The following is a 24,013-nucleotide window of genomic DNA, read 5'->3' as shown; positions in this document are numbered from 1 at the left end:
ACCCTAAACCCAGCTTTCACGTACCTCCTCACCAACACACACACACACACACACACACACCTGACACACACATTATACACATACATAAACTCAGGCAAAACACTCATACACATAAAATTTTAAAATCTGAAAAAAATTTAGTTGGGCAGTGGTGGCATAGGCCTTTAATCTCAGCACTCAGGAGGCAGGCAGACAAATCTCTGTGAGTTCGAGGCCAGCCTGGTCTACACAGTGAGTTCCAGGACAGCCAGGGCTACACAGAGAAACCCTGTCTCAAAAAAGAAAAAAAAAAAAGTCTTAAGAAAATTTAATTAAAAGAAATGTACACTGATTTACATTGATATTAGATGTTCCAACAGAGAAACAGAATGAAAAGGTGAGTCCAGAAACAGTCCCATATAAACAGGAAATGTGCGACAGAGCGGCAGAGTCAAACTGATAGTTGATGTGGGAAGAACCGATACTTCAACAACTGACTGTCCTCATGGAACATAAAAAGAAACCAGATCGTGTGTTAGCCAGCCATGTTACTGCCATGATGCTACGTAACAAGTATCTCCCAAATCTCAACAAAGTCAACTGACATATTTCAAGTTAGATCCAGGTCCACTCCATGTGTCTCTCATATTCATTTTTTTAAAGATATGGTCTCTCTAGGTAGTCCTGGCTGTCCTGGAGCCCACTGTCTAGAACAGGCCAGCCTCAAACTCTCAAAGATCTACCTGTCTTGGCCTCCCTAGTGCTGGGATTAAAGGTATATACCACCACACCCAGCATCTCTCACATTCTGAGCTAAACTGAAGGAACAGTGGCCACCTAGGGCAAGTACTTCTCACATGTACTTGTTGAGTGTGGACCACACACTGTATCTATTCACATCCTGTTAACCAAAGCAAGTCAGTTCAGGCAGGTTTGCAGGCAGAAGTTTGAAGCTTTCAGGCATGGTGTAGGGAAATACATTCTTAGGACAAGAGATTCCCAGACATGACAGATAAAACAAATATATGAGCCTGATAATCTCAATGTTCATCAGTAGTTGAAAGTGACAAGATATTTGCAACATAGATCAACAGCAAAGAATTAACATTTAGAATATGCTGTGGGATGTTCTGTATGGCAAATGTGTTGCTCTGATTGGTCAATAAATAAAACACTGATTGGCCAGTGGCTAGGCAGGAAGTATAGGCGGGACTAACAAAGAAGAGAAAAGAAAGAACAGGAAGGCAGAAGGAGTCACTGCCAGCAGCCGCCAGGACAAGCAGCATGTGAAGATGCCGGTAAGCCATGAGCCACATGGCAAGGTATAGATTTATAGAAATGGGTTACTTTAAGATATAAGAACAGTTAGCAAGAAGCCTGCCACAGCCATACAGTTTGTAAGCAATAGAAGTCTCTGTGTTTACTTGGTTGGGTCTGAGCGGCTGTGGGACTGGCATGTGAGAGAGATTTGTCCTGACTGTGGGCCAGGCAAGAAAACTCTAGCTACAAGAATATATAAAATGCCCCTTATTAAATAAATAAGAAAAATGGACCCGTGCACACTGGGAAATGACCAGAATGGCCTCACAAATTAGTAATGACCGCTATTCACACAACATATGAAGACAGTTGTGTGTGGGGAAAGATAAAATGAGATCCCTGCTTCATTCTGTATGAAGTAAATCCTAGACTATTTTAAAAGTCGAATAAATGAAAAAGCAACATTTTGTAACTTGAAAGAAAATGTAGTGCATCATAATTATCTAGGAAAGTGTTTTAAGTTAATACTGACAAGTCAACAAAGGTCCACCAATGTGTCTCCATTCTAAAGACTTACTTAAGACACCCAGGGCAGGTGACAGGCTCAGTGGACAAAGGCAGCTGCCATCAGGTCTAACGATCCGAGTTCAACCCCTGGAATTCACATGGTGGAAGGAGAGAACCGACTCCTGGAAGTCGTCTTCTGATCACCACGCATGCACATTTGTAAACTCACTCTCATCTCTCTCTCTCTCTCTCTCTCTCTCTCTCTCTCTCTCTCTCTCTCTCTCTCTCATGCATATACACACAGAGTTAATTAAACTGTAATAGAAAACATTTAAAGACATCCTGAACAAAGTTGAAAGTGAAGTTACAGACCAGAAGAAATATTCTTAATTCTTGTGACATATCCCGTACACACAGGAAAGCAGTGCAGAAGTGAGCCTGGTACTTTCCAAGAACATCTAGGTGTTCCCTTTAGTTGAAGCCGAGAGGAGTGGGGATGTGTGCATCTGTACACAGGAGTACATGTACCTGTGAACCCCACACTTTGTAGACATGGCTCCTGTAACTTAGTGTGTCCTTTCGCCATTTTACTCCTAGAGATAGCAAAAAATGCCCTGAAAATGTGCATTACCTTCCTTGATGCATCTCTGGCTTCTTTCTTTCTTTCTTTCTTTCTTTCTTTCTTTCTTTCTTTCTTTCTTTCTTTCTTTCTTTCTTTCTTTCTTCCTTCCTTCCTTCCTTCCTTCCTTCCTTTCTTTTGGGGGGTGGGGGTGGGGAATGAATGTTGTTGTTGCTTTGTTAGTATAGCCCTGGCTGTCCTGGAACTCAGAGATCTGCCTGCCTCTGCCTCCCGTGTGGGGATTAAAGGCGTGCGCCACCACTGCCCCACTTTCTGGCTTATTTCACCATCTATTGGACATGTTTTCCAAGATGGCACTTCTTACGAACAGTAGTGCCCTCCTGGAATGTATCTCAACATGAGTTCTCCCTGCCTTATTAGGCAATCTGCATGAGCCACAGGCTGAGTTCTGCCTTGGTTATACTACTATACACAGATAAGTGTTTGATTGCCTAGGGATCTGTGTAGATACACTCTAAAGAAAGGAGCGAAAGACGGATTCTAGGAGGCAAGGATATGATGTAATCCCAGAAAGAGGAGAAAGGACACAGTGTTTAAACACATCAACTACAAGGAGATGGATGTCTTTCTCTTTGATGCAGAGGAGGAGGTACAAATTGTAATTAGGTACAAATCCTGAGATTCGCAAGAGAAAATACAGTTCCACAGTTCTGAGCCAAATCTGAGGCAAGCTTTAATTATTAAATACTGGCCAGGTAGATGGACTTTGGCCAGGTCCACTCCCTAAAATCCCAATAAGTGGCAATAAGACATGTGTTGTAGGAGCTTCTTAAGGACAAAACCACGTGGCCATATTTCCCATATGGCTTTGTTATTTCCCAAAAACAATTTTCCAGGAAGTTACCTGGTCCTTGGGCATGTGAGTCTTTCAGGTTAACTTAGGCTCTGACAGTGCCTAAGAAGGTATGGTGGTTTGAGTGAGAACATAGGCTTGTATGTTTGAACGTTTGGTCTCAAGTTAGTGGAACTGTTTGGGAAGGATTGAGTGGTATGGCCTTGTTGGAGGAAGTGTGTCACTGGTAATAGAGCTTGAGGTTTCAGAAGCCTACAGGCCCAGCAGATCTCTCTCTCTCTCTCTCTCTCTCTCTCTCTCTCTCTCTCTCTCTCTCTCTCTCTGCCTGCGAATCAGGATGTATAAAGCTCTCAGCTACTGCTCCTGCACCATGCTGTCTACTTCCTGCCATGATGATCATGGACTAACCCTCTAAAGCTGTAAGCAAGCCCTCAGTTAAATGCTTCCTTTTATAAGAGCTGCCTTGGCCATAAGACAGAAGGCTCTCCTAAGTATATTTCTACCAAGTGGGTGTTGTCCAGAGCCCTATCTGTTGTCTCAGCAGAGACAACCCAGCCTCGGAAGGATGCACATCACAGCTACAGGCACTCTAAGATCCATAATTACACATGCTGATCTAACCTCGGTTGGTTCTGTTGCTTGAAACTTTCATGCTTGCATCACAAGAGACAAGGATGTCCAAGAATGTTCCCCCACCTGCCTCTACCCAAGTCCTGATGTGCTATGAGGCCCAAGAGAACGTAATGCATGAGTGAGACACACTGAAGACCCAGTGCCTCGCCCAGGGGAGAACATGTTTGCCTTCACCAAGGTTGGTATGAGGTGGCACACACCTGCTGTTAGCTGAATGCCAATAGGTGCAGCGGGCTATGCGCCGATGCCGAGATACCAAGGGGGACCCCTGCTACAGTGCTCGCAGACACCTGGAAGGGTGTGCTGTGTCGCTGTCTGTCAATGCTGCTATCGTGTATAGCTAATCAAACAACAACGGGCATTACTGTGAGGGTATTATGTGCATAGTAAACATCACTGAAATACCTGCTAGGTATTGGTGGAATATATTGCTGGCTGATTACAGGTTGCAGTCTTCCATAGCCTGGCAGCTTTCTCTAAGCTCAGCAACATGGAAACTCCCTCCCTCCCCAGCAAGGCTTCCGGCTCTCTACCTGCCCTTATCTGGAGAACGTCCCTGGGCCTGGAGGACTGACTTTATCTAAAAGCTGTCTCTAAGCCAGATGAATGATTCATCTTTAGCGTGACCCTTGGCACAGATCCCTGCTGAGAAGACTTATGTTAGGGGCTCTGCTATAGGACCTTACTGCCTTGTGGTAGAAGTGGGCCACTTAATGCAAATTAGAGTTTGTCCCCAGGCTCCCTGATCCTATATATTCCTTATACTCTGGAATAAAGTTTAGCTGATTCACTGACATCTGTCTCCCAGAAGGCTGTCTCTGTTCCTGCTCATGGGCCGCATACAAAGCTTTCTGTCACCCCTTCTGCCTCTTTCCCCTCCCAGGCTGATGGCTGACAGGCAGAGAGGGAAAGAGGACCCCCACACACAGGGTACAGTTCTTCATACCTGTAATCCTAGAACTTAGGAGGCTGAGGCAGGCTTGCACCAACTCAAGGCCAGCCTGGGCTACAGAATGAAAACCTGTCTTTACCCCAATGTATGGGTAGGTCTGACCAGCTGAAGGCCTTAAAGGCGAGAGACTTCTTTTCCTGAGGGAAAGCTGTCCTTGAGGCTACAACAGGCAAGTTCCCAAGGCCGGCCTACCACCCGTCCTACAGGTTTTGATATTGTCCACTTCCATAATCATTAAAGTCAAACCCTTGATCAAAACCTCTTCGGGTTCACACACGTGTTTCTCTGGGGAACTCTGACTAATGTGAGGAGACTGCACAGGCAGGTCCTGGGTGATATAGGTTGAGGAGATCTTGTATGTAGTGCTTAACAGTGTAAGCCTAGGGCAGACTTAATCAGATACGAATCTTAGATCCATCTACTCTAGCCGCTCTATGGCTTTTCATCATGTCCTCCATCTTTAAGCCAGTTCCCACACTGTAAAATGCAAACAGCCATCTCCCTCCTACAGTCACTGGCCGAGGGTCAAAGAGGTAAGTGTTTGGCTCATGAACACGTGGCTGGTAAACAGGACGCCTGCTTTTAACCCTCAGCTCTGTCCATGCATCTTCATGCTCCTTAGCACTGGAAATGTTTCTTAACACTTTTGTTACAGACACCATACACTGTTACACTTTCTGCTCTGATAACAGAGCTGTCTTTTAACTTTGTAGCCTTGGCTCAGTCCCAAGGTTCCATTCTGCTTGGTGGTGACTCCGGTCTCCAAGCCAGCATTTCCTAAGCTTCCCAGTTAAGTCACCTCTCCCTGACCTTCTGCAAGTCCCAGCTTCACCTGTCACTACTTATGTGACCCTGGGAAAGATGCGGACCCTCCAGCCAGTCTTCTCACTTTCCTGCTGAGGACTTGACACGATCAGGAAGACGACACAAGCCACACAGGTTCCTGAGCCTGTCTGAAGCACCTCGCTAGGCTTCAGACACTACATGCCGGTGTGTTACTATGCTTAGGCACTCAGCATCTAGCCATCCTTTAGTAATGATTTCAATTAACTGGAGAACAGGAGGGATGGATTTAGCTCTGCCTCCTTTGAAGGCAAGAATCTCATCATGTCCCATATAAACCCAGCAAGTGGCTGCTGCAGTACCGAGCCTGTCCATGTACAGCATTCATATGTTGGTATACTGCCATCTAGTGGACCACAGGAAAGTTACACAAAGAGGGACCCACCCGCCAAGAAAGGTATCCTAGAGCGGTTTAAAACTGCAAAGGCTACCCCAGAGCATCACCAAGTTTCAACTGCTGCGGGGAACAGAGAACAGGATGTGTTTCAACTGTAAAGCTAATTAGAAGAGAACAACACAGTAAACTACCAGCTCCTAGCTCAGGAACTCTCAAGATCTTTACAGGGGCCATTCATTGATTGGAACTGAGCTCTGTACTAAACTTCAAAAGAAAAAAGTCAAATCAGAGTGCCTCATGTCAAAGTGCCACACCACCAAGCCAAAAACCTAGCTCTGACCCTCTGAGAACTCAGGAGAGAGTTGAGGGGTCCCTCTAGGCAGCAGGCCTTTGCTTTACAACCAATCTTCTTTCTTCCTGTTTTCTTCAGCGTTTTTCTCCTACCAAGTGTTCCATGGGCTTGTGTTAGCAGCAGAGTGCATGGACCTCATCATGAAGGCTGCCCAACTCATTAATTCAAGACGCTGTGTGTGTGGTCCACATTTTACCATTGCTATCTTGTTTTAAGCAAACTGAAAACTACGATTCGCATCTTTCCCCATAACTGACTGCTTCGCTCCATTTGGAGCCTCTGTGCCTTGTTCCGGGTTAGATTAGAACCCAAGGGGAGCCACTCACCTGTGCTGGATTTCCCCAGCTCTGGCCTTTAGCCATCTGAAGGATGGTCACCCATTCTGCTTACACGACCACCAACAGTGATCCCTGTGGGCTCCTCTCATTTAATCCTCATGAGCTATCCCCAGCAGACGTAAATACACAAGACTCAACCTCCTGCCTCTCTGTAATCATCGATGATTTTCAGAGAGTTTCACTTAGGATGGAGACGTGGATCCAGTCTTCACGATGACATTTAACACAACACAAACACCCCTGCTTGCTAAGAATGCTGAGGGAACAATTGATGAAACACAGGCTGGGGAAAGCACGAGGTTAGTTAGGTCTCAGGCTAACCCCACGGCAGATGCATATGTTCCACACTCCATCCAGATGTGCACAGGACTCAGTAGTCACCACAGCTCAGCGCTGTCAGCAGGGACACCGCCTGCCTCTTTTGCTGCTGATTTTAATCGTAGTCTTCCCCTTTTGCCCTCACCAGTCTAGCTAACGACTATCAACTCCATTGATCCATTTAGCCAGGTTTCTTTGTCTTGACTATTTTTCTGTCCTTCACGGAAGCACACTGCTATCAGTACTTTCTCTGCGTTGGTTTGCTAAGGCCCTCTTTTCGAGTCTAATCCTCCTGTGGCTTTTCCCCTCACTGGTCATTTAGCAGAATGTATATTAATTCCCACACCCATGAATTTCCTCCCATTTAACTCCACTATGATCCGAGGAGGGCTCTAGGAATCAGTTTTGCTCAGGCTGGATGCCCTCAGAGAGCATGGGCCGTTCTGGGCCAAGATGTTCATTTTAATCTAGAAGGCAGGAAGAACCAAGCAACACTCTAAAGCTGTGACTGTGCTACACCAGCATCAGTCATGAGCTAGGAGCAGGGCTGTCCAGTCATCGTTGGCTGTTTGCATAGCACCCTGGCTCCACGCTCTTTGAGTAGGCGCTGCTCTTCTCATCTTACTCCATCAGTGACAAGGTAGCCTTGTCAAGGGCTGACAGTCTACGGAGTGGTATAGTGTCAAAATGAGAACATGGCAGTCCAGCTGTTAGGGCCGGGTCAGCTTCAGCTCCTCTCATTATAAACAGGAGCTCATGTATATAAATACTCAGAAGTTAGGACACACAATTCATTGTTGTACAAAACTATCCTACAGGCAGCTAGCATCTGCAGCTTACCCTGTCCAGGGGGCACCATCTCCTGAGAACCACTGCAGAGTCCAAATCCAACTCCTCAACCAGGTCAAAGCAGAGGTTTGCACACAAAGAAGGAAGCAGCCTTCACGTCACAGAACCATCTAACCAGCTTGGACTCAAATGAATTAACTGCGCCCCTTTAAAAAAAAAAAAAGGTCAGGATAAAAGGCTATTTGGACTTTTCATTATAGGAACAATGCTAAGAGCCATGAAGCATCTGAACCCTCTTTTCAATAGGACTGGGATCCTCTTTCCAAACTTAAAAACAAGTGTCATTTTTCAGCAGTAACAGTGGCCTTATGGCTGTCGGAAAAGCATGAGGACCGTGCCCCTAGGAGGGAAGAAATTACATGTGATGCCCTCCTCTAAAAAGCATTGGGGAGATGTTTCCTCTTCCTTTCTTACTAAGGACATAATAATGATCTTTAAAGAGTGTTTCTCATTTCTCCTAATAAAATATTACAATCTGGGCTTTACTCTGAAATGACCAGTTTGACAGACCATCATCAGTGTCCTCCTCGAAGCTCAGGATAAACTCTGCTTTCCCTCCCTTCCAAACAACCCCAGCTGTTTGAAAACTGTGGCGAGGGCTGACAGGTGGCCTGAGACCCTGCAGCCCAGCTTTCACAGGAGCCACTCTGCTTTATTAATGCCGCCAGGCTTCGACACAGGGGGAGTCCCATGAGTGTGAGGCTCTGAAATCATTACACTATGCCAAAGTTAGCTCAGCTGTATCTGACCTGCAAGTAAGTATATGCAATTTGGTTTCACATGTGGTTTTCTCCCTTTTAAATTTAACGTATATGTATTTAAAGGTCAGATTTCATAGAAATTCCCCATTTCTCTTAAAGACCTGAAAGGCCTGGCAGCATGGCCCCACCCCTGTGAATGACAACCAACGGCTGGAGATGCAAAGCTTCTTGTCCACTTAGATGGGACCTGGTCGGCCTCAGCCATGAAAGACTTTGTGGGCCCCACCTGAACAGTGGCCTTGCACTAAGGGACAAGGATTCCAACTTTTTTTTTTTTTTTCAATAGGAAACAACATCAAACAATGAAATGGTTACTGAGCTGAGAGTTTCTAGAAAATGTTTTCTGGGGCCAGGAAGTCGGTTCAGTGGGTAGAGGTGCTTACTGCAAATCTGAAAGGCCTGAATTTGATCCACAGGACACTCAGGGTGGAAGAAGAGAACCAACTCCTGCAGGTTGTCTCATTCCTCCACAGGTGTGCAGGCCAACACCAAATAATAGAATAATGAGCATTTTTAAACTCTCCTGGCTACAGCTTATTAGCTGTGCCACTGTGCTGGTGAAGCAGGCTGCTCTGCCATGCAGTGTTTGTCAATTAACCAGGAAGCCAATGGGTTCATTCTCCACAGGTTTATTTCTCACTTGCAATCTGGCCCAACTGGACCAGGCAGAGAGACTCTGTTGCCCTCATCTCCAGAGCTGGCTGGGGCCCCACCACCTTGAGTACTACTAGATGCCACAATAAGGGACAAAAGACAGGAGACTCAGTCACACCCAGCACTCACTTTCACCCCAACTTCATTAGCCACAATGACGTGACCTCACTAATTAAGGGGCCCAGGAAACAACACATGGAGAACTGAGTGAGTACTGTGTCTCTACAAGTAACCTCCAGGGGATTATTTTACTTTGCTTACCCTTGGTTGTGAATTTTTTTTTTTTTTTTTTTTTTTTTTTTTTTTTTTTTTTTTTTGGTTTTTCGAGACAGGGTTGGTTGTGAATTTTTAAGTTACATGGCACAGAATGGTCTGTCCTCCCTCTTGGGGTGGTGGGAAAAGCAAGTGAAAGAATTCACGCAAGAACATCACCAAGCACTTGAGAGTGCAAGGTTCAAATGACTGCAGGACGCACACTGTGGTGCAGTCAGTGTGACTTCACGTCCACACACACACACACACCCGTCCCTTTACTCACATGTGAGTCAAAGAACAGACACACGGGCTGAGGGATACGGCGATGATTTCATTCCTCCTGCACCATCTACTCCATTCAGCGGGACCCACGCTGATGGGTAAGATACAAAGAAACACCACTTACCTGCAATCTCTCCCAGGCCATTTTTCACTGTGATACATTAAGTACAGCAGTTTGTTAAGCATGCTGTGTATGTGAGCCCAATACCCTCACTGGTTCACCACACTGGCCTCTGGTGGAATCACCCTTTAGTTTGTCATTGGAGTCTCCTAAGGAGGAGGCAGACATCTGCTTCCATCAAAACATCACACAGAACGATGAAAATGAGGAGAGGATGAAGGTGTTCACTTCACCCTTTGTCCTGTGTTCACTGGACATACCCTGGTCCCATGGCCACACCAAGTCTCACTGATGAAACTTAGGAATCGTTTGCCATGCTCCAGCTGGGAAGGGAGAAAATTAAAGAGGGGCAAGTGGTAGACCCTGCCATGTGCATCGTCCAAAAGTAAATCCATACTTGTTTAGAATTCCAGGCTCAACAACAGCATGTTACCCTAACAGATCCAGTCAGCCTCCCAACCCCCTGATCAAGTACAAATCTATCTTTAGTGACTGACTACCAGCTGCCTCATCAGGTGGCACAACAGATGGAGGGAAGCCGAACGGCCAACAAGCACTCAATGAACGCATCCAAAGGAAGAAGCAGCCTTTGAAGTAAGTATTTCTTCCCCAAACAGCCTTGTCCTGCTTTAGAGTCTACAGACGCTCCTGTGGTATATCTTCTTAAGTACGTCAATAGCCGAAGGTCACTTTCCTCAAAGATGTCACAAATGCCATGATTAAACAGGACCACACATCTAATGCTTTGTAAACTGCAGTTTTATATAAATATAAAGTTATGCACCTGCCAAGCTACAGTCTAATAAAGACCCTTATTTAATAAACAAGACATTTTAAAAATGTCAACAATGGACAAATGTATTCACAACATAATCTAAAGATTCCAACAAAATTTACAGTAGCTACAAAAGAATTCAGCTGCCTACAATAGTTTACATTTGGTTTAGTCTATAGAATATTGCTTTGTCTTAGGAAATATTCTTAATACAAATGTGTGATTTACAATATCCCCATTATAATAAGAAAAAATAGATTCATACAATGTTTCATAGGCATTTATTATGCCAAGTAGTTAAACAATTACTCCCATTATTACATAAGAATAATATTCTTATTAAAAGTAATATTTTATTAACCTATCAACCACTAAGAGATTTTAGATGGTTCCAGAGTGACTTATGGCCACAAAAGAAACACAGCAACAGCAGCCCCTGGGTGTCCACCACACAGCTACAAATGTCCACTTACGTCAAATGGACCTTGAATAAATGACTTATTACCAAGTAAAAACCAAATTTTAGAAATCAGTTAACACAACTGTCCTAATTTGGCTTTTACTTGCTTGCATAAGTCTAAGATAAGGAATCTTACCATACAGAACAATTTAAAATTAGTAACTGTTTCTAACTTATACATAAACTAACATGTTCACCCTTACACTGAATCAAAACTTACCTCTAAGAACAACATACAGAAAAATTCTGCAAACATAAAGGCAAGACAGACTGCGGCCTCTTCCTACATTCTATGGATCAAAATGCAAAGATCCATCACGTGAACGACACACAATCTTAGGACATGTCGCTGTCACAGGTCTGTCTATACACACATACACCATCAGCAAACTCTGACTCTGCCTCCAGTTAACACCATACTTTCTAACCTCATATGCTTTAAGATGAAACCAGGCTTCCTTCTTTTAAATTAAGCTTTTAAGTGACGAAATTAACACAACCCCCCCACTCTGCAACACAGACTGAGCTCTGAACATTAAGAATCTTGTCCGTTGTCCCCAGAGTCCATGGCACATAGGTTCCATCTGTACTCATGAAGTCTGACCATCCCCAGCATTCTGCAACAGAGGGAAAAAAACTTCTTAATATCAACATTATTTCACTTCACATAACCATGGAACTCAAAGTACCAGATCTAGGAAAATACTGCATTTGTAGCAGTGCTAGTTTCTATATGACATGATTTTCAACACCTTATTGTTATTATTTTCATGCTTAGAACTTGGACACAATGTAGAAGAAAACCATGATCCACTCAGATGTCCAGCTCATCGTATTAAGCAAAGTGTCGCCAGATTTTATGAGATATAACATTAATATCATACCAGGCCCAAGGTTCAATAGCAAAGTCCCTCCCAACTTAAAACACTGAAAACCATAAGGGGAAAGACTAATACATTAAAACTAAAAGCCATCACAGACAGGTGTAGTGACACTGTCACTAATCCCAACTCTCAGGAGGTAGAAGCAGGCAGATCTCTATGAGTTCAAGGCTAGCTTGGTCTACATAGCAAGTTCCAGGCCAGCCAAGGGTACATAGTGAGACATGGTCTAAAAAAAACAAAACAAAACAAAAAGAAAATCCTACAACACTAAAAGCATACACAACAAATGGACCATAGCATGGAACCATGTAAAAATCCAACAGTGAAAAACATGTCCCTGTAAGAGGTTTGGCAAGTAAAGGTGCTGGATGATCTCAATTTGATCGCCATGACCCACATGGGGGAAGGAGAGAACCAAAGTTGTCCTCTGACCACCATATCATGCCCTTGCACACACATGCCCCACCACTATGTATTTGTGTATGTGTGCACACACCAATAAACAAGTGTAATTTAGAAAGACTGGTTCTTTCTCCTACTTCTTATCGCCTATAACGGGAAAGCATGAAGTAAAATGAAGAAAAGAGTGAATTCCTGGAACAGAGGCAGCCATCAGGCTCTCCACTCTTGAGCAAGTCACTTCACCTCTCAATTCAGTGACTCGGTGTGATTCTCGGACACCATTTTGTCAGAAATGCCAACCATGACACCATGCCCACATCTGCTGAATAAGAAGCCTCCCAGGAGAAACCCAACCATCCTGAGCTGTCTGCTGTGACATGCTGGAGTTTGAGATCCACTGTCCTCTCTAACATTGCTACTAAGCTAAACCTCACTGAGGGGATTCACTGAGACCTGGCGGACTTTTCCAAGACATTTAACCAAACCTGTAACCATAACTACTTCATTATCCCACTGTAAACCTCGATTTCAACCATCATTTGGAGAGCTATAAGGGGGCTGGAAAGATGATTCAGTGATTCAGGGTTTGATTCCTAGCACTCACATGGTGGCTCACAACCATCCAATGCCCTCAGCTAGCTTCTGCAGGCACCAGACACAAATGTGGTGCATAGACACACATGCAGGCAAAACACTCATACACATACAAATTAAAATAAAGACAATACCAAAAATAAATAAATAAACCCTGTGTTCTGAGTGTGTGTGTGTGGGGGGGGGGTTAAATAAAAATATTTTAAAGCAACACTAATGATAAAGCCTTTTCAACTTGTTTGTCCTTATAAATCCTGAAACCATGCAATGTATAATCTTCAAGAACTTTCATGTAAAGCAACTGTAATTAATGAAAAGTAACTGAACTTGAGATAATCTATGAGATATGAGTGATTGTCAATGATAGTTTATTTCTCTTCGTTTTAAAATAACTTTAAAAACAAATGATACATTTTTGAAATGTCCTAAAAGCCTCCAAAGAGCAAATAAGACATCCTGTCGTTATCTCATGCCTAAATAATCATGTAACTTAAAATGAGTTACAAGGCATTTGGTGGGCTGCAGAGACAGCCCAGTGGTTAAAAGTACTAGCCGCTCTTCCAGAGGACATGGTGTTCAGTTCCCAGCACCCACATGGCAGCTCACAACCATCTCTAACACCAGCTTCAGGGGGTCTGATCAACACCCTCTTCTGGCCTCTCTGGGGCACTGCACACATGTGGTATACAGACATAGAAGCAAAAAAATCAAAAGTAATTTAAAAACAAGCACTTGTTAGAAGTAAACTCTCCAGGAGTCAGACATTATTGTGTCAGTCAGAGATCATATCAAAAACATGCTTACTTGTCTTAGAAACTGCTTTCCAAGGTATGAGGTAGCCATGCTGGTTAAGTTCTTCTTACTGCCCACTTTACAGCGGATATAACCGTATAGGTTGGCACCTTGCAGCACCACACCCATGATCACCACAGCCTGGGAGAGGGGGAAACAATCAAGTTACTAGCCCAAAACTGACTTTTCTCTGTGCCATTAAATGAGACCAGGTAGACTGTGGTGAGAAAAGGAAGAGCTGGAAGTCAGGGGTTGAACCAACGAGACTCCTTAGCCTGCAGAAGGGACCTCACCGACACTACTCTGTGGAAGGCACCAGATCATTCACCGAGCATCGTCCTTTTCATTCAGGTTTGTTTTAGTTACTTTCCTGTTGCTGTGATAAAACACCATGACCAAGGAAACAGAGTTTATTTCCGCTATGGTTCCAGAGGGTTAGAGTGCATAACGGCAGGGCAGGGGCTCGGGCAGGCATGGCAGCTGTAACATACACCGAGCACTCACATCTTAATCCACAAGCACAAAGCAGACAGCAAGGCGGGAGGAGGGAGGCCTTTAAGTGCTCCAAGCCTGCCCAGCGACACACTTCCTCCAGCAAGGTCACAACTCTGAAGCCCTGGCAAACGGCAAACACCGACTGGACACTAAGCAGTCAAATGCCTGAAACTGTAGGGACACGTCTCATTCCAACCACTACACTATCCATATCCACTGTCATATTCCGTCTCTCTCAAGTCGAGCACACTGAGCAGATCAGGGGTGTCTACACAGCACACTGAGGAGCACCTGTCACTGGTTTAGGGACGGGACAAGCTGCTCTCCCATGGCAGGAGGACACAATGTGCAAAGCTGCTTGGCCCTGGGGACACCCCAGACACCTAGAACTGAGAGAGGAGACTCGTGACCACTCTTTAAACATGATTACAAGAGAATTAACTACCAAGAGGATGTCCTGCAACTAAATACCCTACAAAAATCAACAAACAATTGTGGAAACAACACGATCGTTTAGATCCCATGGGCCATAAATCAAGGTCCGTTTCTCAATTCTACCACTTTCAGTCTCAAAGCAGCCACAGGCAGCACGCACACAAACAGGCCAAGCTGGGCTTCACCAGCAGTGTCCAAGCACAGACTTGGGCTGGGCGGGCCTGAAACCGAGCGGGCCAGCCCTGCTCCACAATCCTACTCTCGACAAGCACATGCAGGAAACACTTATCTCTGTGGAAACTGAACAGCTGGATAGGGCGCTGGTCTCCGAATCACACTCTCCTCAGCCCGTGACAGGCTGAATGACTGCCTTTAAGGAAGACCGAGACCTTTAACTGAAGAGCTGGCTCAAACTCTCGCAAAAGGAGCAGAGGAAGGAGGGAGGCACCCAGAGGGAGGCGTGCCTCCAGCAACTTCCCAAGGTCACACTGGGATGCTCCTGGGCATTAAGCATGCATACCAGCATGCCATGGGGCAAGTCCACTTGCAGATGGAGCATGGATCCTGCTGAAGCATCAACTTCAAGTATTAAATATTAAATAAATGAAAACACATTTTAAAACATATTACTAAGCTGAGGGTGGGCAGTGAAGTCATAGCACAATCTCCCTCCCCTTGAGAACAAGTAGGATTTTTTTTAAATTTATTTATTTATTTTGGTTTTTCGAGACAGGGTTTCTCTGTGTAGCTTTGTGCCTTTCCTGGAACTCACTTGGTAGCCCAGGCTGGCCCCGAATTCACAGAGATCCACCTGCCTCTGCCTCCCGAGTGCTGGGATTAAAGGCGTGTGCCACCACTGCCTGGCAACAAGTAGGACTTTAAAATTATTATAATTCAGTCTGTGTGTGTGTGTGTGTGTGTGTGTGTGTGTGTGTGTGTGTGTGTGGTGCATGTAAGTACATGTTCATGTGTCTGTATGTATATGTGTGTGTACACATGCATGTAAAGACTTATGTCAACACTGGGTAGTTTCTCACTCATTCTACACCTTATTCTAAACATAGTCTCTCACCGAATCCAGAATTTGCTAAGTTGTCTAGACTGGTTGGGCAATAAGCCCCAGGGATCCTCCTGTCTCTGCCTCCCCGATACCGGGATTACAGGTGTGCACTGCTGCCCCAGCCTTTTATGAGGAAGCTCGAGGTCTGACTCGGGTCCTCAGGCTTGAGCAGCAAGCACTTTCCCACCTGAGCAAATAAGCCAGCAAACACAGAGGAGAGCTGCTGGTCAGAGAAAGGGCCAGTCTAGTGCCACTCTGCAAGAAGTTCCAAGGGAAACAAACTAAGAACTGCCACCTCACAACTCACAGAGAAGCACAAGGCCAAAGACATGTATAGCTGTAAGGAAAAATGCAGAAATGCAAGACTGGACTGACTCCCCTGGAGCTGAGACCATGGCAAGACCAGAGGCTCAGACAAGTGTCCACAGCCAACCAGAAGACAGAAATGTCACTCCCTGGGAGAAGGCAAGACCCACATACGCCAGTCAAGGCACTGGAGCCTGGCTGCGTTCCTCCTCACACCTGGGTGTGCAGACCACCAATCACAGCACTCCAACTCCGCCTGGTGGCAGTGACCGTGAGCCTCAGTCAATGCAGGGAAGGCATCAAGAACAATTCCTCATGGGACAGCAGCCCAGACAAGACGGTCTAACAAGAGCCGCCTGTGGGAGCGACAGTAACATGGACAGGGACAACGGAAAGCCGCTCCACAAAACCACGGCAGAAGACAACAAAGAAGCACACTGCCAAAGACAGGGCAGAAGTCACGCGGGAAGACCTGAAGCCGAGAGTCAAGGCCCATGCAGTGAGCTAAGAGCAGGAGATAGGCTCTCAGTCAGGAGGCACCCACGTCTCTGCGGCCCTAGTCCGCTGAGCTGCCCTTTCCACCACTCCTGACATCATCATGGAGCACCCCCAACTCCACTTTTTAGTGCCTGTCAATCACCCCACTACAACAGAGCTCTCTCTGCAGGACAGTCACCTGGCTCGTCTAATTGTTCTGTTCAGCTCCCCAAGGAGCGGACAGACTGAGAACTCTTAAAACATTTGCTGATCAAGTAAACAGAAAAAAATGGAAGAGTAGAACAAGCAGAAGACAGTGATGAAAACACATATAAATGACCCGAGACACAGACAAGTGGTGTCTCAGAATTAGACGATCGCAAAAACAGAATAGTAAATTTAAATTTAAAGGTTTAACAAAAGCCAATTTTCCTGTTAAAGCAAAACATAATCTTGCCCAGTGAATGAGCACAGGGTACCAGAAAGGCTGATAGACAATCAATGCAGACACATCCTGCCTGTAATGCTTTAACATTGGGGGAGACGGAGAAGAGGAGGGAGGGAGGGAGGAGAGAGAGAGAGAGAGAAAGAGAGAGACCATCAAAGAGAAAAAAATGACTCATTATTCACATGGAGGTTAGGTTTTTTGTTTTGGTTTTTTTTTTTTTTTTCTTGAAGACTCATTAGCTTAAAACAAGCTGGAGTAACATAATCAAGTCATCCTTCAAGAGAAGTCAGAGACATATTCTTTGGCATAAAAAGTTAAAGGAGAATAAACCCACAAGTTATTTTTTAAAATTTCACCCCAGAGTATAATGCAGCCAACCAAGCAACACAAGAAGCTGCAATAAAATGATGTGTGAATTGATGCATGAAAAACAGGAAAGCGCTCGCCAAGCACACATAAGGAGCTGAGTTCAAACCCCATGCGGTGGCACATACCTGCAGTCCAGTGCTGAGAGCTGAGCCTGGCAGAGCCCAGGGCTCACTGGCCTGCCAGGCCTACTCAGTGAGCTCCAAGCTGCAACCCCAGGTGAAAAACAAAACGGCCACCTGAGGTTGTGCTCTATCTTCCACACGCACGTGTACACACACCCATGTGCTACCTTCACACAAACACATGCATACCCACAAGCAGATCAAGACCAAAGAATCAGAAAGTATTTCCAAGGGTGATTATTATCAATCCTATCAAACAAAGTAACACAAGAACAAACAAAAACGGAAAAAACGCAGGGACACAGGAATGTTTCTTTTCATCCACATCAAGTTTTAAGTCAGTAAAGACATCTAAGTATAGCATTCAGAGTAATAAAGAAAAGCATTACACCTAAATTAAGACAACCAACCAAGATCAACAAATGAGATCCATAAATGCTGTCTCCTCTGCCACAGCAGCAAATCCATACACACTGAATGCATCTCCTAATTTGTGAAAGGAGATTATGATACAAATATATGAAGATGACTACTAAAGAAAAACAAACAGCACTCCACATCCTAACAGGAAAGTATTAGTGTACAGACAAAACCAAGTTTTCACAGCAAAACAGGGGCAAGAGATAGAAAGCCTGAGAAACTGGGATCTAATTAAGGTCACCATACATGAAGCCAGTGTGCATCACGTGCAATAAACTCAACTGTTACAGCGACAAGACTCTCATCTTTCAAACACAGCAGCAACTATATTTCTGCTTCATATGCTCTTCCACAACCTCCTGCTTCCCAGAAAAGTGACCCCAACTTCCATTCCCTTGAGCATGGTGAGGAACAGCGACAGTGACAGTGAGTTCAACCAGTGATTCAGCCATGAGCCAATCACTGTGAGGCCAACACAGTCGACAGTTGTTCTAAGCTCCTGCGGTCTGGGGTGATTTACTAGCCCAGCAGTGAGTAAGCAGAAGAGATTACCAACCACAGTTTCCTTAAAAGACCGAAACAACCACTGATACCACAGAAACTGGCAAATGGCTGTGCCCAGGTACTCAAGGGAAAACAGAGTTGGGGACTGGAACTCAGAAACACAAGATGAGGCGGCCCAGTCAGGACAGGTCTGATGCACAGGTCAGATGCTGAACAACAGCAGTCACCCTTGGACTTGGATACTCACCAGCCACTTCACTCTGAAGGAGAAGAGCGCGCTGAAGGCAAAGATCACCCACAGGATGGGACAAGCAATGAGGCCTAACCAGAAGATTCTTGACTCAGCCTCAGAAACAGTTTTGTTGTCTTCAGGAGTTGACTACAGAAACAAACAGTACAAAAGTCAATTCAATGACTAGTATCACGTTTACTAATAAAAGGTTCTTTTTAAACAGGAAACACATTGTGCTCTAATTCAAAGATTAATAGAGACGATCCACATCCCAAGTTGGAGCCCAAACCACAAACTAGGGGCTCCACGCCGCCCCCCCTCCACCTTAATGAATGGATTCTTGTACTTTGCTGCATGTTTGCGGCAGAACAGGAAGACAAGGCCTGTTTATTCACGAGAAAGCTTTGCATGAACCTTTCTAGGTAAGAGTTAAGGAAATCAAAGAGTCATCTAGGAGATTTCATGCCTCAGCAAAAGCCAGGAATTAACGACGGTGATGAGTTGTTTCCATGGCAGATTTGATGTCAGAACACACGCTCACTGAGCACAGTGCTGCTTTCTGAGAAGTATTACTCAGAAAGGCTCTTCCAAGCAGAGGGCAAGCAATTTAACTGGTAGTGTTGCCAAGATTTTTATCCTCTGTCTTCCAAAAAATTTCCACAAGGAAATGGAATGTTCACTATTAGGAAGAAGGGTGATCCAAAACAAACAGGCTCTCCACAGTACCTGAGGTCACCCGCTTAAAGAATAGACCGATCATTCTGACCCTGTACCCAGCTGCGATCTTCCTGACAAATAGGAAATGACAATGGGAACAAAGACAGACAAAGATATGGAAGTGTCTGCTGAACACAGGAGGATCCAAGATGACGGCCAGCAAGGCAACAAAGCCGGAGATCACCCGGAAGGCTCTCCTCAGCAGGCAGACCGGCAGCTTAGCTTGCCCTGCTCCTAGGATTCTGGCCTGTGTATGCCTGCTGCCGGCCAGAAGCAGCGGAAGCATCATGCTTTGGAGGCTGTCTGACTTAGGACTAACAGGGCAGGAGACCTACAGTAGTGCTGTCAACCTCGACTCCTCCTTCAGTACTCAAAAGAACCTGCACAGTCTTGATCAGTTTACCTTTCGGGACTCAAACACCCAGTGGCTCTTCCCATCCTCGTCAATATGATTCCACCAGCGTAGGCCAACCATTAGTCTACCAGTGACATTCTGGGGAAGATTAACATGAATGAACACACATTTTTAAGCATTACTTAAAGCATTATAAATCCTATCTTAGTGTACTATTTCACAAAATGCTTCAGCTTTCCCCTAGGACAGCCAGTTAACCCCTATGTACCAGTCCCAGCTAAAGACTAAACAAAGTGGCCATGCCAAGGCCGGGATGCACGGCGCTTACAGGATAAGCACCAGGCATACCCAGAAGCACTATCCTTTCTTCTCCCCGAGATACAGCACCTGTCCTTCCTCTCAATCTCTAACTCCTTCCTAGGTCTTCCCTTCCTTCTTCCTATTTTTAATTTTTAAAATGGGGTCGGTCTTAGTTAGGGTTACTATTGTTGTGATGAAACACCATGACCAAAGCAACCTGAGGAGGAAGGGGTTTATTTTCAGCTTACACTTCCACATCACAGTTCATCATCTAAGGAAGTCAGGGCAGGAACCTGGAGGCAGGAACTGATGCAGATGGGTACTGCTTACTGGCTTGCTCTCATGACTGGCTCAGCCTGCTTTCTTAGAGAACCCAGGACCACTAGACCAGGGAAGGCATCACACATAATGGGCTGGGCCCTCACTGATAAACTACTAATTAAGAAAATGCCCATAGGTTTGCCTACAGACCAATATTTTAGAAGTATTTTCCCAACTGAGGCTCCCTCCTCTCTGATGACTCTATCTTGTGTCAAGTTGACATAAAACTAGCCAGTACAGGGTATCATATCATAGCTCTCGCTGACTTAGAACTTACTATGTAGATCAGTCTGGCCTTGAGTTTGTGATCCTTCTGCTCCTGCCTCCCAAGTGCTAAGATTACAGGTATGTAATACCATACCAGTCCCAGGCCCCTATTGCTTCTAATCTTACACTGCCAAGTTTCCTTGTTGTGGACTATTATTTTAACTATGTAAAGGTGTGTTGCATTTGTTTAACTTTGTAAAGATGTATTACATTGTTCATGCTGCATTTGTTTAATGATGTAAAGATGTGTAGTCTTGCCTGCCTAAGGCACCTGACTGGTCTAATAAAAAGCTGACTGGCCAAAGGCTAGACAGTAGAGGGATAGGTGGGGCTGGTGGGCAGAGAGAATAAGTAGGAGGAGAGAGAACGAGGGAGAAAGAGAGAAAGACACCACCAGCCAGACACAGAGTAAGCAGGGAGGTAGGACATACAGAAGGAAAGAAAAGTAAAAGGCCCTGAGGCAAAACATAGATGAAGAGAAAAAGGTTAATATAAGTTTAAAAAGCTAGCCAGAAACAAGCCTAAGCTAAGGCTGAGCATTTATAACTAATAATAAGTCTCCATGTCATGATTTGGGAGCATGCTACATTTCTTTGTGTTTAAATTGGTCTGATGCTATCTCTGCTACTTTTATTTTATCTAATGTCAACTGTTTCAGTTTCACCTTTTCAGTCAAAATTTGTTTTTGACCCAATCTCAGAATTTAACCAATATTTATTTCCTTAAAAGTAGAATATTTACTGTTGAAACAAATGTGCCCTTACTTCCAATCCCACCTGGAAGCATCAAAAATGCTTCAGACATTGAAAAATGTCCACAACTAATAAACACAAACAAACAAAAAACCAACTTTTTGGGTGAGGATGGTGCACATCTTTAATTCCAGAGCTTGGGAGACAGAGGCAGGTAGATCTCTGAGTTCAGACCAGACTGGTCTACAGAGTGAGTTCCAGGACAGCCAGAGCGCAGAGGAAAACAAAACAAACAAAAAATACCAGAAAAATAAACTTGCCCTTGGTTGAGAAAGATTGATCCCAAATACCCTGTGGTTTTTGCAAAAAAAAAAAAAAAGACACTTCCTAGACATTTGTAAACAAACTATATTGGAACTTTACATAGAAATTATACCCAGACTATTCATAAATGACACTGGGATAAAATATGTAGATTCTATGGCTTCCAGTGATATTTTGTAGCTTGGCACATGGCACCACTACTGAGCAGTGTTCATGTGGATCAAATACACCTGCACTCTAACACAGGGCAGGCCTAAAGTAACAGATAAATTAACACCATTCCAAAATGCTGTCCTGTTCCTTTCAATTTATTCATTACTTGAATTCATATTAAATACAATTTTAAATAAAAACAATAGAGCCTACCTTCACTGCCCAAAAGTCACATGACAGCAACAAGATAATGGTCACCATACAGGCAATGAAGCTGGTGCTGAGCAGCTCACAGAGGAGGTAGACAACAACCGCGCTGACTCGGAAGAACAGATGGAAGAAGGACGCCACGGGGTGTCTGAAAATCAAGACACCGTAAACAGCATCACATTTTACTGTGAGAGCCAGCAGACCCATAACCATGAAACAAGGGGTGTCCGGGAAGGAGAAAGCAGACAGCTCACCTCTGTCTTAAGTCCCCACCATTTAGCTAGGTTCTATTGTCACAAGAAAATATATTACATGAGCTGACTCTGATACCTCACTGAGCATAAACTTTCAAAGCACCTAACCAGAGCCATACCAGCTTAGATTATCTAATCATGTCACAAGAGCCCCAGACTGAGAAATCGCTTCTAGCATTAAGTCAAAGTCACCATAGGGAGTTCTGTCCCTTCCTTTCCTCCTCCTCCTTCCTTTTTTCTTCCTCCTTTTTTTAAGATAGGGTCTCACTAGGTAGCTCAGGCAGCCCTCAAATCATCATCTTCCAGTCCTCACCTCTGAGATTACATGCATGCATTATCATATATGTATGTATGCTTTTTGTAAAACAGCTTTATTGACATGTGATTCAAATACCACATAATTTTTCTACAAATTAACATTTTTTAATATAATGACCATCACCATAATCAATTTTACAACATTTTATTACTTCAAAAAGTAAGTCTATACCCATTGGCAATCATCCCTCTTTTGTTCCCAACCCTTCCAGCCCCAAGCAACCAATCATCTTTCTGTGTCTGTAGATTTACTCGTTATGGGCATTCTGTGTAAATACTTTGTCTCCTGTGAACAGTACCTTTCACTTAGCACAGTGTTTTCAAGGTTCAAGTAGAATTTTACTTTATTAAGTGAGTCTCTTTAGAAAATATATTTAGAAGTACATTTAATTTTATTACTTATATAAGATATAATTCTGAAATTTACAAAAGAAATCAAAATGTATCTACAGAAATTATAGTTTCCTTAGTTTTTGTGATTTTTGTCTTTTTTTTAACTGAGAACTGAACCCAGGGCTTTAAGTTCTACCATTGAGCTAAACCACACCCCTATAGAAATGGTGTATTCTCATAAAGCAGCAGTCAGCACAGACTTTAAAACATCAGTGCTCAAATAACTCATTTTTCAAGTTTGCTAATTTGAAAGCTCAGTGTGAACAAAATTCTACATACCAACTACTCTAACGAAGTCTCAAGTTACCTCTGTCTCATACTACGTCAAAGCAACAACATTTAAGTCACAGGCACACCTAACCTACTCTGCCTTGGATACCCCCATGGGCTCCTTTTGAAGACCAACTCCCAAGATGGCATACTGGTATGAGAGGTGCTGGAAACCTTAGGAAGTGGGCCTATCTAGATGGAGTGGGTCACTTAGGGCAGGTTACGGTTCTGTTTCTAGTCTGCCATGAGGTGAGCCTTTCTCCACTACTCCCTTGTGTCAAAATGTCCTGCATCACCAAGGGCCCAGAAGCAGAGCCAGACAAAAACAGTGCCTATACATTGAAACCTCCCAATACACTTAACATAAAGGGTTTTTTTTTTTCCATCTTTGGTTTTGTCAGATGTTTTCTCACATCAAAGAGTGGGACACAGAGCTGGGTGTGGTAGCACACACCTTTAATCCCCACACTAGGAAGGAAGAGGCAGGCATATCTCTGAGCCCAGGTAAGCACAGCCAAGACTACATGGTGAGTCTATGTCAAAAAAAAAACTCAACCCAAATCCCATCAGCTGACACCAACAGTGGACAGAACAGATAGACAGAAACACAACTCTAATTCAACCTTGTACCTGATTTTGGATTTCCTTGGTCTATTGGTTGTCTCCTCTTCTGCATCAAACAGTGAGACATCTTCAGTGTCGTCATTACTGTCCTGTTAGGAAATTAAATATCTATAATAAAAATGAAATTCAGTGCTTGTATGCCTACTACACACAAACCCACACAATC

At 44.2% G+C, this 24,013-nt stretch overlaps 1 protein-coding gene across 5 annotated transcripts in view; it reads right to left on the bottom strand.

The window, feature by feature from the left end:
* Tvp23c (trans-golgi network vesicle protein 23 homolog C) overlaps positions 1-24,013 on the bottom strand; it is a 126,624-nt gene that overhangs the window by 100,421 nt on the left and 2,190 nt on the right. For 2 of the 5 annotated variants that reach the window (XM_006973531.4, XM_076542613.1), the window contains exons 2-7: positions 23,854-23,936; positions 21,992-22,136; positions 19,770-19,859; positions 18,665-18,796; positions 13,794-13,922; positions 10,616-11,726 (exon numbers count right to left, since the gene is read on the bottom strand). In XM_006973531.4, the coding sequence (XP_006973593.1) occupies positions 11,700-11,726; positions 13,794-13,922; positions 18,665-18,796; positions 19,770-19,859; positions 21,992-22,136; positions 23,854-23,936 (606 nt within the window). In that variant the 3' untranslated portion in view covers positions 10,616-11,699. Of the gene's footprint in view, positions 1-10,615; positions 11,727-13,793; positions 13,923-18,664; positions 18,797-19,769; positions 19,860-21,991; positions 22,137-23,853; positions 23,937-24,013 lie in introns of those variants that run through there. The other 3 variants (XM_076542611.1, XM_076542612.1, XM_042282195.2) reach the window with 2 other exon arrangements.

Source organism: Peromyscus maniculatus, chromosome 8 (assembly GCF_049852395.1).
Source record: "Peromyscus maniculatus bairdii isolate BWxNUB_F1_BW_parent chromosome 8, HU_Pman_BW_mat_3.1, whole genome shotgun sequence".
In the NCBI taxonomy this organism is placed as follows: domain Eukaryota; kingdom Metazoa; phylum Chordata; class Mammalia; order Rodentia; family Cricetidae; genus Peromyscus; species Peromyscus maniculatus.
The sequence above is the reverse complement of the archived record's forward strand: the minus strand, read 5'-3'. Positions and strand labels throughout refer to the sequence as shown.